The 17,689-nt window shown below is 41.3% G+C and overlaps 1 protein-coding gene across 2 annotated transcripts in view; it reads right to left on the bottom strand.

Annotated features, from left to right (window-relative positions):
* Nucleotides 1–17,689, bottom strand: part of DDHD1 (DDHD domain containing 1) — a 65,826-nt gene that overhangs the window by 26,267 nt on the left and 21,870 nt on the right. The window contains exons 3-5 of one of the 2 annotated variants that reach the window (XM_064461120.1): nucleotides 16,328–16,429; nucleotides 10,270–10,398; nucleotides 8,308–8,455 (exon numbers count right to left, since the gene is read on the bottom strand). In XM_064461120.1, coding sequence (XP_064317190.1) covers nucleotides 8,308–8,455; nucleotides 10,270–10,398; nucleotides 16,328–16,429 — 379 coding nt within the window. The remainder of the gene's footprint in view (nucleotides 1–8,307; nucleotides 8,456–10,269; nucleotides 10,399–16,327; nucleotides 16,430–17,689) is intronic. The other variant, XM_064461121.1, reaches the window with a different exon arrangement.

Genomic DNA, 17,689 nt, shown 5'->3' with positions numbered 1-17,689 from the left:
TGATTGCACTCCTAGTCTCTAGTCCAACGAGATGGCAAAGGTTTAAATAAAGCAGAATGTCCTTTCCATGACGAAGAAAAAAAAATTCAGCAACAGGATAAATCAGGACTGATTTAAAGCCTGAACTGACCTAGCCTTGCAAAGCGCAAAACAACCCTCTCCACCACCACCCCACACAACATGCCTCTAGCGACACGGGTCTGAGAGCCCAACTTCAGCTGCACAGAGTTTCTAGATTATCAAGAAGATAATGTATTTACTGAATTTTTAACATTCCTGGAGTCTCTAAGCAACCAAAACAAGAGAGGAACACACCTGTCTGAACAAAATCAGATGATTACTAGCACAAGGAAAGGTAGGGAACTAAAACCTAAATGACAGTTCTTTGGAAATGCTAACAGTTCCTTGGTACTGCCAAGTCATCTTAACTTGCTCTGCATGAAGAAGGATGGCAGCAAGCTAAGATGAATTCAGACACAGTCAGTTTAGCAGGAAACCTGCCAAGCAGCAATATAAGGGTGCTAGGCTTAAAAGCAGTAGAAGCGTAGAAAGGTTGTATGAATAAAACACAGAATTCTACACAGCAACAATTACTTTAAGTGAAGGAACCGGTAAATAACATGGTCCTAATAGCAAAGGAAAAAACATCCAAACTATTTACACATCAGCCGCAGCTGTAAACATTATGAAGAAATAGCTGTTAGAGCTTCAAATGTGACAGCTACAGGGCTTCTTCTCGTTCAAAAGGCTCCAGGCCTTACTAAACCTATTCACAGGCAAACTGACACAGAGGATTTTTTTTAAAATGAAAGTCTTTCTAAAGCTAGGTCTATGAGTTTGGAAAAAACTCAAGTGCAGCCTAGCAATTCTGCCAAAGCTTTTGGGAAAAGCTTCAAGTCTCTCCTCCTAAAAGCTGTGTCAGCTTTGTGTCCTTATCCAAAATTTTGTGAAACGCAAAACCTAATTTTACTCGGATCTGGAGGGATTCCCCCACATTAGCTGAGGTTGTCCAGACATGGTCCAGCCTCCGGCAGAATAGTCTCAAACTTCTGTTAGAACGGATTATGGACAGACGTTGGAAAGCACTCGGGTACATTAGAACACCAAAACACAACTCTTTGTCCATCCTTCCTTTTGCCTGGCAAAATACATTCTGGTAGAAGCGCACAAAAAAAGGGCTGCTTCAACAATTTTTTATTAACTGCCGTTTCATGGATGTCAAATCAAGTAAGCAGCAATCGCATTTCTCTGTTTCAGGGGTTCGCCGCCGCAATACGCTGCATTGCACGTTAACCTCCTGAAGCTGGTTAATACGACAAACCACTGACTGGAGCTTTGCAGATTACAAACTACGTAGTTATGAAAACTTTTATTTTTGCCTTCCACTAAACCTTCTGAGGCAATCCAGTTCAGTGTCACTAGCCAAATCCTGTCAGAGGTGCAATGATTCTCTCATTACTTTACAGCAGCAATGTCACATCCATCTCCTGATCACAAGAATCATGGAGGCATTAAAACACACCAGCAGAACAATTCCCAATGCAACACATCTCATTTACAGCAAATGGCACTATACAACATCTCTCACTGATTTTGATCAACAATTTCATATTATAAATTCTAATAAAAATTGCAATGTGATTGCCAAGTAATGTGGCTACGGTCACATGCAAGCCCCCAGAATAAATACCTGCTATACACATGCTTATCTGTTCTGCTATAAAGTCTTTTTTTTCCCCTTCTTCTGGCTTTTTCTAAATAAATGTTTTCAGCTGTTTTATTAGATGGCAAGTCTTTCTACTCACTTGCTAGATTAACACCAACTGAAGTAATAAATCCTCATTTAAACAGGCAAAGAATTCTTCTCCTTTTCAATACAACTGGTTGTTGAAATATTGACCCCAGAGCAACAATTACTTAAATCTATACATCAAAACACATGGTAACAACTAAAATTTATTATTTTTCTAAGAAAAATAAATCACTTGGGTGCCATGCATACCTTAGAAAGCATTTTGACATATTGCTATTTTCCATGCAAGAAGTAATGGCCTGAAAATAGATACTTTGAGACTCACCATAAACAAACTGTGCTCGGCTGCCTTTCTCCGATTAAAATAATAAATAATAAACCATATTTTCACAGGTATACAGCCTTGCCTAAGCAAGTATATTCCAGAAATATATTAACATAATTACAATTATTGCTGTGTTATGCTACTAATTTTACGCTTGTGGAGCATTCACAAGCACTACATTAAAAACTGGAGAGCTACAAACAAGTCAGCTCCAGTGAGTTCACAAATTTTATCAAATGACCTTGATAGCTGGTAATAGAGCAAAATGCCTGAAGGCTTGAAGATGTTACTCATTTTATTCCCAAGTCATCTGTGCAGACTCTCTTCAGTCAGATGATACATAGCTGAGAAAAAAGGAATGGTCTTTAATTTAAAAAGCATTACACCAGCCAACTTCTTACTCTGAACTCTTGATTTAAGAGGTAGGGCAATGGGATGTCCCCACAAAAAACCTAAACACTCTCACTACTGCCTGCAAAACCATGTGGATCTGGGGTTTGGTCACACAACTGGTAAATCATGCTCTAAAGCGTTCCCCAACTGCCTCTTTGAGGAAATAATACCACGAGTTATAGAAGAAACCAGGGCTGGCTTAAGCTAAATTTGGTAAGTCAAAGTGAGAGTAGTGGGCATGAGTAATAAAAATAGAGATCTGCTCAAGCCAGAGGAAATGGAAGGAGGCTGTTTTCAAAAGCTTAGCTGCACTGCAGGAACGCAAACTCAAGCCTTACTCTAGGTGGATTTCAAAGAGCAACTGCAAGACACAAGTCATCTGCCACTGTTCTTCAGGGATTCATCTGCTCTCAGACCAGAACACACGAAGACCCCTGCTCTAGGGCTTATGCAGACTCATTTTACTTCCAAAGAAAGATGGGAGTTCTAGTAAGCTTCAAAGCAAGCATGATCATGACTCACACTTCATCCTTTCAAGAATAATGGGCCTCTGCATGATCAAAGGAACTCAAGCTGCTTGGTTATTTGATTACAGGATCCCCAAGACAATCCTATGGTGATCCGGATGCTCCAAGTGCGAGTGCTTCCCTCCCCAGCCCTGCTTTCTAAACTGTGGCAAGGCTGCCCCGTAGTGAGATGCTGGCTTTGGCATAAAGCAGATGAGGCGATTAGGCATTCTGTGCCCCCGTTGCCATCCCCTGCCTCCTTGCCACTCACTCCATCTTCCAGACAGGGTTCCAGTTATTTGGACTAACTGCAGTGATCCAGTTTACAATGGGACAATACAGAGAGTCGCACTGGTGCGGGCAGGGAAAGGGCAGCACCGGGCAGAAATGAGGGCTGGAGGGAGGATGGGAATGAGAACAGATCTAGAGATACACCTAAGACCTAAACAGGCTACTACAGCTTCCTTCCAATATGCAGTCATGTGTTAGCTAATTAATAAATGTACATAAACAAGCTCTTATGAAAGTATTTAATGCCCTAACTATCACCTTTTAACTCTTGGGCTGAACTTCTCATTTAGCTTGCAAGACAAACTCGAACTGAAACCTGTAAGAAAATTTTTACCATTTAGATACTTAAATTCAGATTTATTACCAGCACCAAAGAATGGAAAACAAGCATGTAATATGAATTTAATGCAATGCAAGCATTTAAATGGAAAATAAGTAAAATTACCAAATATCTGAAAAGCTAAAAATTATAGGAAAAATTTTACAGGAGATCTTGATTTAAGATTCCAGCAGCGCATATTTAATGCATTGAAAGGCCTCGGAGAGGCTCTGCGCTCTAAGGGCTTGCATACTACTGGAAATTTACCAAAATAGCTATTCTGAAGTAATTATTATAATGATAATCCACAATTAAAATGCTTTCTAATGGGACTTGCAATAAAAACGTAATTGGTGATTATTGAACGCCAAGATGATGTTGCTTGTGCAGACAGCATTTTTTTTTGCAACGAGCAGCAGCACAGGCAAATACAGTTTTCAAATCAAAACAGGAGATTCAGACAGAGGCAGACAGATACCAGCTTTAGGGTAAGAGCAGCCAATAAGTGTCACAACAATACAGCAATTTTGGAAATACACAGAAAAGTTACTTCATTCAATTTTCAAGCACAGGAGCTGATGAAATTTAGGGGGCCAGCCTACTGACCTTTACCTAAGTCAGGTAAATCTACAGGATTTTATTTTTAAGTGAGGTTGGAAACCTGCACAGTTACATTTTTAAAATCTAATATATGTAAGAAAGCCCATCCCACTCCCCACCATAACCTAGAAGCAGAAGTTCAACAAAATCAGAGATTAGGGTTGAGTGAAAAAAATATTCCGATTAACCGTATGAAAGTGTATCCAGTAAAATTAAAAGGATATCCCAAACCGATTTTTTAAAAAGTTAACGTTGTACCTTATCAGAAACCCAGCACTGCATCTGATGGCAAATAAATAAACCCCCCTCCAATTATGCCATAATATCTTAGTTTATATTACAGAGGAATACAGGATGTAACATCTCCTTCCTTAAACAATCATCCCCATGCCACCAAAGCAGCTCACAGCACATTATTCTGTTCACGTTAGGTCAGCTGAATCACTGTTCCAGCCTGGAGGAGGTACTGTCTCTCTTCCCAGACGACTTCTGCAGTTAATATCAGCACTGACAGGAGCAGCTTGCTGTACCAGCTGCCACGCTACATTTAGATAATAAATGTGTTTAACTACACTGTGAAGAAACAAAATCATGTCACATCTACCAAAGACCTGTTCATGCAAGCATCAATAAAATGCACCTTTTCCATTTACCTACTCACAGGACACCCTGCGACCGTAGCGTCTAACCATGTTAATGATTAGATTGAACTCCACTCCTTAATGAAATTAGTGCATGTAATTTAAAATCACCCTGGAAGCAGAGTTCTGTTTTCACCTAATGATGCAGATGCATCATGTTAGCTGCACCAATGTCTTCCTGAGGCAGTAACCTGAGGACGGAGCGTATCAAATGAGCTCTGGTAGGGTCTCTCACCGGCCTGGGTTTCAGAGTATTCCATGTCTGGGTTATAAGCTGTATTTTTGCACTTTTCTTTCTTTTTGTTTATTTTAGGACCACTTGTTCAAGTGAGGCTTCGGTTTTGTGCTATCAACTGAAGTGTTTCTCTCACACAGGTTGAAATAAATATAAAAGTTTTATGCCAGGGTAGACTGAATTCCCAAAGAAGCAAAAATAACTGGAGATGGCAAAAACAAAATGCACAAGACAGTTTTCTGTGGATGGTAGAAAAAGAAGGCACCTGAGCAAGTATTTCCTTCTGGAGATCCCAGAGTTCCCCCAAGCACCATCCCAAAACAAAAAAATGCAAGGTGTCATGGAGATTGACTCTGTTCTCTCCCCACAGTCCACAGGGAGGACTGGTGGCTTTCTGCAGAGGAATGTGTCCTGCCAGATGTCCTGGGGCCTAAACCAAAAGGAACTTTCTGTTTCTAAAGGAACAACAGCTACCCCAGGGTTCCCACACCAGCACATGTATATCACGAGTGACACCCAAATCAACCGCAGCCGCACGCAGCCCAAGACAATGATGAGCTCTGAGGGCTGATAGTGCCTTCTATAACTACTGGTACCCAGATATTGATGAGGGAAGAAAGGCGTGGTGATGCTGATGGGCAGACTATGGCTTAAGTTACAAATTTAGTATGGCTGCAACTACAGGTTTCCTACTAAAGAACATGCACTTAAAAACACACTGAGGTCTTTTCTCCTTAGCTTCTACTTTAAAGTGTGAAGGGCCAAAAAATATTTCTCCTTATTTCCTTTTTCAAAAGTAAACATCTGACTTCCTGTGTCCCTAACGCAAAAGAATATATATAAAAAAGAAAAAAACCAAACCAAACAAAAAAAACACCCCAAAAAAATCACACACGTATCATGGATGAAAGTGCTAACAGAAAGTGCTAGTATGACTTGTGAGAGCTGCCATTGTGCTGGCCCAGCAGACATTTTTTCTAAAATCTCTTCCTAGAACATATGGGATCTTCTTCACTGCTAAGTTTTAAGCTAGACAAAAAAAAAAAAAAAAGACTTCAATCTAAAATAATGCTTTCATTTGCAGATTTTGTACAGAAGACACAATTTATCTCAATAATTAGCATTTTAAAAAGCTATGCAATACTGCCTGACGTTTCTTGAGGATATGAGCAAGATGTACTGAAGAACAAGAAGTCTTACAGAATTACAGAATCATTAAGATTGGAAAAGACCTCTAAGATCATCAAGTCTAACCCCCAACCCAACACCCCCAGGCCTCCTAAACCATGGCCCCAAGTGCCACATCTACACAGTTTTTGAACCCCCTCCAGGGTTGGTGACTCCCCCACTTCTCTGGGCAGCCTCTTCCAATGCCTGACCACTCTTTAGTGAAGTCGTTTTTCCTAATCTCCAACCTAAACCTCCCCTGACACAGCTTGAGGCTGTTCCCTCTCGTCCTGTCACTGGTGACCTGGGAGCAGAGACCAGCCTCCCCCTCACTCCAGCCCCTCTCAGGCAGCTGCAGAGAGCGAGAAGGGCTCCCCTCAGCCTCCCCTTCTCCAGGCTAAACCCCCCCAGCCCCCTCAGCCGCCCCCCAGCACACTTGTGCTCCAGACCCTGCCCCAGCCCCGCTGCCCTTCTCTGGACACACTCCAGCAACTCAATATCCTAAATTGTTTCTCTTTTAGATAAAAGATTTCACACAATGGCCTTCTTATGTAATGAACGCCTATGCACTTGTGTCCTGAGCTGAAGTTAACCCATCCAAACAACCCCGGTATATATATTCAGTACAAGATGCCACAGGGAGAAATAAGAAGCAGAAAGCCTTGATGATTCCAAGGTGGAAGTTTTATTTCTCATAGCTGTTAAAACAGCAAACTATATTTAGGGTATTTGCATTTCCAGTATATTTTTGTAGGAGGCAATTTTAAGTTTTTACATTGATTTTGGTGACTAATTTCAGCTTTTTATTAAGGGCTGTGGATCCTTTTCTCTTTGGTTTTGACTGCTTGCTTTTAAACAACACAAATAAAAGGGCAGTGAAGTGCCAGAACAAAGGGAGCAGGGAGTAGCAGGCTCTTGCTTTAAGATGACAACACAGCAGTGAAATGAAGAGGTCTACTCTACCACACCAGAGGACACTAGAGTGAAACAAGCTGAACACACACAAGCACTGCTGACACGATGGTAGGCACCACAGCGACGGCACCCAAGCGCTGACCTACATCGCCATTCTGGATTTAAAGGGAGGTTCACAAGGCTCTTTCAACAAAATCAGCAATCCCAACTCTACACGTGCTTTCACAGGAGTCACTGGGTATGTCACTATTTCTGTCAGCTTTGATGGAATGTGAAACTATTTGGGACGTGCATGCCAAAGCATCTGCGCAATACAGATCCGCCATTAACACTTTTTTAGCCTCTTCTTTCAGCTAATGAAGCACTCCTTAACACCACCTTGTCCCCTACAATGCCGTCATCATAACTTCGCAATTTCTTCCAATATTCGAATATCTTTTCAGGTACAGCATTCTCACCAGCTCAGGAGCTTCTCTTCCCATTCACCAGCCACCTAACTGGGTGAGTTAGCTCAGAATCAAATCAAATCAGAGTCACAGCCTTGTGAGTTAGCTCAGATGTCAAATCAAAAGCCATTTGCAAACCAGTCTTCACCAAAGATATTAAATGAAAAGATCCAGTAAGCTTTCAATCTTGTTTTACTTTTTATCAGGCACCTATGCACAGAGCTCGATGAGCAGGCTCGCAGCAATAGCTTCCAACTGCATGAAGCAACTGTCCTGTTAGAAATGCCAGCATCCCTGCTAGCTCCCCGTCTCTCCTCTCTTTCCGGTCTGCACTTCACCCTTCATCTATTCTGACAACCAGCAGGAACAGAAATTCCCCTTGATTTCGACCAAATGAAAATCCCTCCCTCCTCAGCAAAGTCACTGACCGCAGGTACAAGAAATTCACAGGCCAGTTCCCTAAAAGTCGCAAGTGTCGGTCATGAAAACAGAATATATCTTTGCTCTTCTGGCTTGCAGCAGCTCTCACTGAGTCCATACATCTGAATTAAGATAAAAAATAGTGTACCCACAATATAAAGACTAATGACTCAGGGGAAGAGGAGGAGAAGGAAACAGGAAAAGATACAGCTTAAAGCAAAGGGTTGGCTGCCATTTATAATGTCAGCCTTATATTCAGGCTACAGGTGGTACTGCAAATATTATGAAGCACTCACATCGCTGTATTTTTGATGATCCTTCCTTGGTCCATTTTCTGCCCAATACCATGCACAACAAACACAATATGACTAGTTTGTGGTGGCTTGTCTTCTAACGTAGCTTCTTCTACATAGCCTCTATGTAGCCTTGTCCCACTACTTGAAGCTGTAGAAAAAACATTATCCTATATCAGTTACATTCTACAAAGTGCAATGGTCTTATATGTTGACAGAAGCTTCACTTGTCTCAGACCAATACATTCAAGTATTTTGAAAATAAGATTACACATAAAGGAATAGCATGTATTTTTAAATATCTGCAACTGTAAACTTCCGAGATACTTGAGCAACCAGGTCATATTAATTGTATCAGTCAATGCATTACTAGGCCGTTCCCACTGTGAAGACAACTAATTTCAGAGATGTTTTGAAAAACAACTTTTTAAAAAAACAGTTGTGTAATTGTCCATCCACTTTTACAACGCAATTCCCTCCTTCTGGGTGTCTCAATCATTGAAGTTTTTTACAACTCCACCTTGCTTCCACAGCACGGAAGGGTTGTGGAAATGATCTAGCCACAAGACTGATAAGCGTCATCGTTCTTTCTCTGACCCAATTAAGAGAGCTGTTGAAAAGCTTTACAATTTTTCATTTTGACGGAGAAAACCTATGTTTTATCTCAAGCTGATCCAACCTCAAATTTCCACATTCGTTCTCCAGTTCAGCGGCCAAACCAAAAATCAGTTACTCAGGGTAAATATGGCTATTCTCTCACTGCCACGCCGATGGCTTGGGAAACCCACTGGCACAGCGTGTCTCCATCCCCCTCTAGTGACAGACCCATATAGAGGACCACAGCCTTCCACGAGTGCTAGCTGCGCATGAGTCCAGCAGCCCCTTCAGATGGCTGCGCAGAGGAAGGCAGCAGCATTCCCCACCACAAAAACTGAAACAAACAACTCGTTTTGTTTTTAAGGAGGCGGAAAACACTACAAAACCGTGAAGGGCAGTTTTTACACAGGACAGGTTTTGTTTACCAAGTGGGCTTCTATTTGATATTTCTCCCCCCAAATTGTTTAGGACAGATCTTATTTATTTATTACACACTATTCAAATCATGTTCTGGATACACAATACTTCATTTCTTCTGTAACTGAAGCACTGAATTATATTAATTCTTGGCAAACATTAATTAAGTATCCACCCAAGAGCCCTGTGGGGTAAGAGGGCATTAATTACAGGACAGAGGCACGGAGATTAAAGCCAAACCTGTTACCTGATCTCGTCTCTTCAGAAACCAAGGAACAACACAGATGTGTATGAACTTGTTTTTGCAGTTGTCCAGCAGTGCATATGAGCACCACGAGACAGAGGACAAGTTCCAGTTTTCCAGGTTGGCAATAATCTGCATTTTGCTTGAGACCATCCTCACATCCAACCACCTTGGCCTTGCTGGCTTTATAATTGGTAGTTCTGAGCTTAAATGAGCCTGGATTCCTGCTGGAAACAATTTCTGTCTAAACGTTTCACCCCTCCACTCAGTTCATATGTCTGTTTAATAAACTGAAAAAAAGGAAGAGCTGGCGAGAGGGGAAGGTATGGTCATGTATTTAAGGGATGCATCACAGTATGCAAGTACAGAGCAGTGAAGCTAAGGTTGCAAAGGGAACTGTAATTTTTATATCACAGCTGCTAGACTCTGCCACTGTAATATTTTCATACCCATTATGCAATGCTAACTGCTGCACCCAAAATAATAATAAAATATGTAATAAAATAAATCGTAGCCTATTCACATCTAGTTATAATTATGTACAACAACCTAAGGACCCTAATACACTCTTCTGTAAAAACCGCAATGGCCAAAGCAGCCTAGTCACATATGAAAACTTCAAATTTGAAATCTCTTTCTAGTGTTAAAGTAACAAACTTAAAACACCGGTTTTTATAATATTCTTTACAAACTCCGAGAAATATTACCTTTGGAAAACCCCAACTTTTGTGTAACAGTTCTTGCAATTTTAGATGTTGTTGCATCACTGTAAAGATACACTTCATCCACACTGTGCCAGTCCACATGGTTGCGACTCAACTTTAGACTATGAATAGCTGCAGCAAAAAGGAACAACATTTAATTTAGACGGTTAAGAGGAAGAAAAAGCCTCTTCAAACACAGAGACAGAAGAGTGATTTACACATAGGTTAAAATCTAGAGCTCCATTATACCTAAATCTGTACTACTTCTTACCTTGAAAAGTTTTTTACATTTAGGATTAATCTGACCAGGACATGCAGCAGTTTGGAGACCACCTCTGAGGTCATTTCACGTCATTCTCCTCCCACCCTCATTTTGGGATGGTAGCTTTCCAAAATATTCCCTTAGCTGAAAACAAAAAACAGGGAGGGGTAGGGCGATGCGTCCTGAAATATTGCAGGCTGGTGTGATGGGCAGGAGGCTGCCCCAGGCACTCTCATCACTAGGAAAAAAAGTAATTTCACTCCTATTTTCTCTCCCCCATGTCAGGACAGTGAGATGCCTGGTTTTTGACTGTACGCTGCAGTAACACAGAGGCTTTCAAGGCTCCATTACTAGAAGGCTCCATTGCATTTCTATCCTTTCGGAAATATCTAGGAGCTGGAAACGGAAACATGGTTCAGTGAGAAAGCCTCTGAATGAGTAATTTCTGGCACACAACAGAATCTAGCTCTCTCAAAAGCCACTAAAAGCTCTAGTGTTTTTTTGTGTAGTTATTGTGTTTTCCAGATTTGGAACTGATTGAGCTCTGGGACCGACCTCATGACACACTGCCTGATTGTCAGGATTAAGCACAGCAGGCATGTTATAATGCAAGTCAGAAACTCTCATCTAAGGCTTAGAGCTTGCTTGAGCAAAGTGGCACCACGGAGTTATTACTAGTGATTTGGATTTCACCTAAGTTTGGAAATCCGCTGCTTAAGTCTTATCTAGCTTGGGATACACAACATTTGAAGAGCTGACAACAGCAATAGCCCTGGGACAAAAAAATCCCCAGTGTTATTTAACTGTCATTAGTCTTGCTAAAAAGTCCAAAGTCATGAAAAACACCCAGAGGGATTGTTTCGGGTTTGGTTTTTTTCCATAACAAGCAGAGCTCTAACCTGTCCCCTACTTGAAGCCACTCAAATGAATGTTTTTATACTTGCCTAAAAACATTCTGAGAAAGCCTGAGCCATCACAGTTTCATATTTTAGCTCTGCTACAGCACAAACCAGCCATGTTAAGCTAGGATGTTATGACCTTTCTCCTGTAGAATTTTTTGTTTCTTTGCCAAGGCAGATAGACCTAACATAGTCTGATGAAAAACTAAATGAAGACTGTAAGAAACAAGGGGATTAGAAAAGGATTACCCCTTCTGTTACAGTGAACAACTGATTCAGAAAAAATAACTGGAACTATATTGCTGTTTTACACTCACAGAGCAAGAGCAGGAAAAGAAGTAAGCCTGACTTTGAAGAGCAGACATGTCAGCTTAGGCTAACAACTGGCCAGAGCAAGAAGCAATCTAGTGAGAACTCAATGAACACGCAAGCTGATTTTTCATAATCATCCCTGCAGGTGCAGAGATGAGTCCATGTCCAGAAATCTCAATTTAGAACTGGAGAAGGAGAGGAAATTCCCAGCAAAATTTCCTCTTTCAGACTTGGAGACAATGCAACATAGGCTGTGATGTCCTGAGACAGGCACGTAGTCCAGCGGCAAAGGGAAGGGAACTCCTTGCAGATATGTCTGCAATCTCCTCCATCCTCCAATCCATGACCAGCGTAGACTTTTTATGCATTGTCTAGCAGGTCTTTAAGAGCTGTTCCATCTGCATCCTGTAAAATCCCTCTCTGTGTGCTGCTGGGAAAGCTGGCAGAGGAAGGCTGGAAGCTCTCTCTTTGGAGAGCATGGTGCTCAAGGTCCAAAGCATGCAGACAAAGAGACAGAGAGGTCCATGGCTGAGCCATTTATTACCACTGGAAGAACAGAGTTTGGGGATGAACGATCCTCAATCTCTTTCTGGAATCAAGTCCAGCCTCTCTATTGGAAAAAAAACATATACACAGAGGTAGGTTCTCCCTGTGCTGCATGAACTATTCTCACTTGGGAAGAACAAATTCCTAACTTTTACGGTGTTCTTCGAAAACATGACTTGTGTTAAGGACGCATCAAAATCAATTACAAGACATGCATGCACCGAGGAACTGCAAACGGAACGCCAAGCGCTATTGCTCTGCATTTTTAGTACGGCCTTCAAAAGGGAACCTGAAAAATTTGGCCTACTTTTAACATAAGCACCACATGCAACTACCAGTGACCTTCACTAGGAAATCCCATGGGATGCATTGTTTAAAAAGTCTGCCTGAGGATCAACGCACTTGTTCCACAGACCAACCCACCCCCTTACTGAGGTGGGGTGAGGTTTTGTCTCCCCTTTTTTTATTTTCTATAAACATTGGGATGCCTGTTCATCCTCAGACCCTGAATGTGATGTCCACCAGTGGAACAAAAATCCCTTCATAAGGGAAAAATCTATCACCCTGAGCTCCGACCTCTCTTGGTGGCAAGAGTACCCCTCCAAAATATGAGTGACACCCCACTTGATGACTATGGCTGTGCACTCTCTAGCCTTGATTAAGCATCTGTCCCAGTGAGGACGTCTGGGGAGAGAAAAATGGTACACCCTTGCTGATTTGCATGGCAGAAACCCAGCTGAGAGAAAAGCTGCCTAGCTGAGATCAGTCACAGGGGTAAATGATCCACAGGCCATGTGTGCATGCATATCTAGGCAGAGACAGTGGTTCTCTGTCATTAGGCACAGGAGATACTCTTTAGGTAAGAAAAAACTGCAATAAGGTACCTCTTCATGAAGGCCAGCACTGTACTGAGGACCACGAAGAGATTCTCAAGACTCTCAAGAACTCAGCCAAAAGGAGCTTCTCTGCTGCTGACAGTCCCAGGACGTGTTAATAGTGACGCAGGGAACAAAAAAGTATCTTTGGAGAAGATGTGATAGCAGTCTGAAAATAAGCATCTTAAAAAATAAACCAAAATATGCAAACCGTGCTTTCCAGGTATGGGATAAGAAAGGTTGCCATCGCTGTTTTGAAACTGAACACAAGGAAGAGAAAGTTATGTTTTCCTGAAGATAACATGATTTACATTCTCTTTTCAGAGCAAACAGTGACTGCCCTATAAGCCTCCTGCATGCTGCAGAGGTGGTCAAACTGACAACTCAGGAGCTGTTCATACCGAGAGGTGTCACAGAGCGTCAGGAAGTCACCAACGCATGTCGTAGCGTGGCTGAGGAAGCCAAGTCACAGAATTCAGATTAGACAGCAGGTACGGCATAGGGGAACGGTCTTTGTGTTTATTCCTCTGCCTTCTGGGTCCTTGAGGAGCACGCTTTCTATGTTTGCAGATTCTCTCCAGGGCACCCGGCTAGGATGTTGCTGAGCTTCACTGAGATCTGGCTACGGCATCTCTGAACAGCACGCACAGAGGATGAAGAGTCTCCCATAAAACCACGGAACAGGAAACCCGCTGTGGATCAGACTTCTTGCAGCTTTGTTTTTCACATGAACTACTTCTCTGACACTGACAACATGCACAGCTTTCTTAGTAGGCGTCTCCGTAGGTGCATCTTCCCCAGTTGCAGAAAACCCTGGGTATTCTGCACGCTGCTTACTTTTCTAGTCTGGGATTAATGGCCAAGCCTACAGAAATGAGACCAAGTTTTGGTTTCCTTTGTAGTCAGAATCTAGAAGTGAAACATTTTTCAGGAATACCAACCATGACAGACACCTAGAGTACAAGTATGTGGAAGACAGCCTGACACTAGATGGTAGCGAGCAACCCATGCAAAAACAAGGAGAGAAGCATAGGACAAGTGAGAGGGATCAAGAAAGGACTTATTTCAGCTGAAGAAATCAATGGTTACTATCACATGAAACTCCAGTTTCACCAAGATAGATGAATACAGAGGGAAAAATCCCTCTAAGAAGTTCAAATATGAAAAATGAAGAGGTAAACATAAAATATAGAATGCATATTCCTAAAGCCTTGAAGAACCTGATCACAGTTAGACTGCAGAAAGTAATCTTGAGTCAAAATAACTGGAGAATAATTGAGAAGCAGAAAGCCTGCACTATTCTTTATGCTCATAGCACAAAACCTGTGGAGAAGCTGGGGACACTGTGCACACTGCATGTACACTGCTAGTGCCAACATCCTCTCAGCTCGACTGCTTGAGGAGCTGAACACCTCCAGGAGTAAATTCAGTCAGACAGGCAATACACAGGGCCAACTGTTTAAAATTAAATACCTTTTAAGGTAACCACCTGTTTTTTACTTGGTACTTTCATCCATCTGCCAAGACCAAAGCATGGGGTGATTCTCTTCCACCAGAGTTTGACTATGGTCAAGTCAAAATCAATCCAGAGGAAAGCATCTTTGAAGTGCTAAAAGCCGCTATTAACTCCATCTCCTCCACAAAGGCACTGTCATTCCAGTCAGTGCTAAAGACCAGAGAAGGGATACAAACTGCCTGAAAAATCTTCTCTGCCTTCCTACATTTCAGGGATTTTAAAGTACATCAGTAAGCATTAGTTTCTGCACAAAACCCTGCCACATCATACACACAGCCGAGAGCATCATTTGGACGCTGTTGTTCTTCCTTAAACAACTCTGAAGTTCTGGTATGTAAGTCTGAGGTACAGCTATGGATTTTAAAACCTTTTTAAATTTATTTAAAAAACAAATGCAAAGCCATTAAAAAGGCTATTGCTTTTAATTAAATTGGGCGGTTTCACATTGCTGTCATTTTTATATTGCGCTTCACCACCTCTCAATTCATCATTGTTATATAAGCACCTACTTTTAATTTTTTTAATTCAAGCACATTCATTACCACAACTGAACAGGACTTGGAGAAAACAAAAATATAGAAAATAGTTTCAAAATTACAATCACAAAATAAAAGGCAGAAGCCCTTTCTTACTGCTCCAGACAGCAGTTATACTTCTTTGCCTTTAGCAGACTTGAGTTCCTTGTGTGAGAAGGGGCAGGAAAAAGTTTACTATTAAACATTTTCATTTCAGGCATTTCCATTTGGACCCAATTATAGAAAAGTCTAATTAAAGAAGTCAAAAGGCAAACATTTATGCCTGTCAAAATAAATTCTCATACTTTACAATATCCCCAGGAGCTAAAAGAATATACAGTATGACAAGAATAACTCCAAACCTACCATGTGCATTTACATTTTATATTGAAGGCACAGTTTTCAGAAGTCTAGTCCCAAAGTCACTGAAGTCAGTAACAATTTAATCACTACTGGCTTTAACGCTGGCAAAGACCAGTGACAAGTACTTTTGAGCCTTCTGCAATCATTAATGGCTCCTGTGAGATCTGCTCCCACTTTCTGAAACAAGTTTGCACGATATCTGCTGCTGCAAAGTTCAAAGTTGTTTTCTGCAACACAGCAGCCTTCACCATGTATTCTATAAAGCTTCCCCTTTTTATATCGTATGTCCAAAGTCTCATTTCATCCCAGTACTCATACAGAAGCTGCAGGAAAAATAATTTACAACATAAAAGTAAAGTTGCATGCATTATTAAAAAAAAAAAGGTAGCAAAAAAATTCCTTCTGACATAATTTATCTTACACCAGGCCTGCTGCGATTCTAAAAAAGTTGCTTTTAGTTTATTGGAGAAGCCAAACCACATATAAAGAGTGTAAGAAAGAAACATTTAGTTTTCATCACAAATAATTATAATAAGGATTACTGCATGATACTGTTAGCATCTACTTTTCTCTAAGATTCACAACACTTCTACTCTTCTTCTAAGATCTATGACGCAGTTTCCTTCCCTTTTGAAGGAAATAGCATGAATACAGCTCAAGAAATGGAAGCATGTAAATCTAATACATTTAACTGATATAAACAAACTAGAATTTAAAGCTTTCTAAGCTCTAAGCCAGGAGTACTATAAAAAAGAAATCTACAATTACTGTACCTTGGGAACGCTTTCGCTTAAGACATGCAGCATCTGAGTTCTCCTTATATCCTCTCCATTTGAACAAAGAAGGGAGGGAGAAGGGAGGAAGGTAGTAGAGAACTAAAAGTAAAAACACTGAGCTTCAAAGTAAAATTTTTAAAAGGGGTGTCATTTTTTTCAATAGTATTACCATTTTTAGAAAAAAATAAGTTGGCACATTTTCTGAAAAAGTATATACACTTTAAAAACTGGTTTTGTAGCAAAACTGACAGGTCACATTAGCCAAATTCAATTTCTTCACTCTTCATGAATAGTTATGGCATCATAACAAAGCTAAAGGCATTAGTAAAAGGCAGCTAGAACACAGTGTGATCAGACTCACCGAGCGCTTTTGCAGTTGCACATACAGTAGCATAAATGCTCTATTTGTATAGGGTAGAACACAGTAACCCTTCTTAAGTATACACTAAGCATTTGAAAAAAAAAAACAACAAAGCAACTACATTTTAAGCACAGCTCTATTATTTTCCCCGAAGAGTGTAAGAGGATCATCGAAAGTTAGATTAGACAAAATATCCTGCTGTTACCCTGTTCTCTATGTCCTCAAGAAGCTGCCTGCCACGGTGAAATGCAACAGCGTGCACGCTTTGCCTCTGAGCTTCCCCTTGATGGGAAGGCAAGTCTGCCACTTCTAGCAGACTTAACTGTGTTATTTCATTCCTCGTGAGAATATTGAAATATTGCACAGCAGTCCAAAAGATTCCTCTTCAGGGACTTGGGTACTGGTGCTGTGTGATTAGGGAGGAAATACTTTAAGGTAGGTGAAAGCTGCTGCTAAGGAGCAGGTAAAGTTATGTGAGCAGGAAGGAGCTGCTCTCGGCACTGACACAACAGGAGACTTGCATTCACCAGTAACTTGGTTATGAAGGATACCTTTTCTCCTTCTTCGGGGGTTCCTGAGCAAGGCTGAAAGTGAAGTCCTACAAATCTGTGTCTTCTGTGTTGCTGCTCTGTGGGCCCTCGCTCATACAAATAGTCTTAATTTCAAACTGTTTTAGCCTCAAAAACCTGATATAGTCAAGAGAATGTGTTTAAATCCAATGAGAAATCAAGAGGCTCCAGCCTGACTTCTGAATCCACAAAGTCGTGAAGATGTGATTACCTGAAATGAGTTAGCCAGCTGGAGAGTGGGGAGAAATGCAGGTGAATGTCATCTGCCCTTACAAACACCAGGAATGGTTAATACTCTACGATCCAGTAACTTATGCCAGTACAAGAGAGCGATATTCCACGCTTGTGTCAAGGGCTTCAACCGCCACAGTTACACTGGTCCAGGATCACACCTCTTCACGCCCTCAGCTAACAGCTCTGTCAGCAGAT

The sequence above is a fragment of the Phalacrocorax carbo genome, chromosome 9, assembly GCF_963921805.1.
Source record: "Phalacrocorax carbo chromosome 9, bPhaCar2.1, whole genome shotgun sequence".
Lineage (NCBI taxonomy): Eukaryota > Metazoa > Chordata > Aves > Suliformes > Phalacrocoracidae > Phalacrocorax > Phalacrocorax carbo.
The sequence above is the reverse complement of the archived record's forward strand: the minus strand, read 5'-3'. Positions and strand labels throughout refer to the sequence as shown.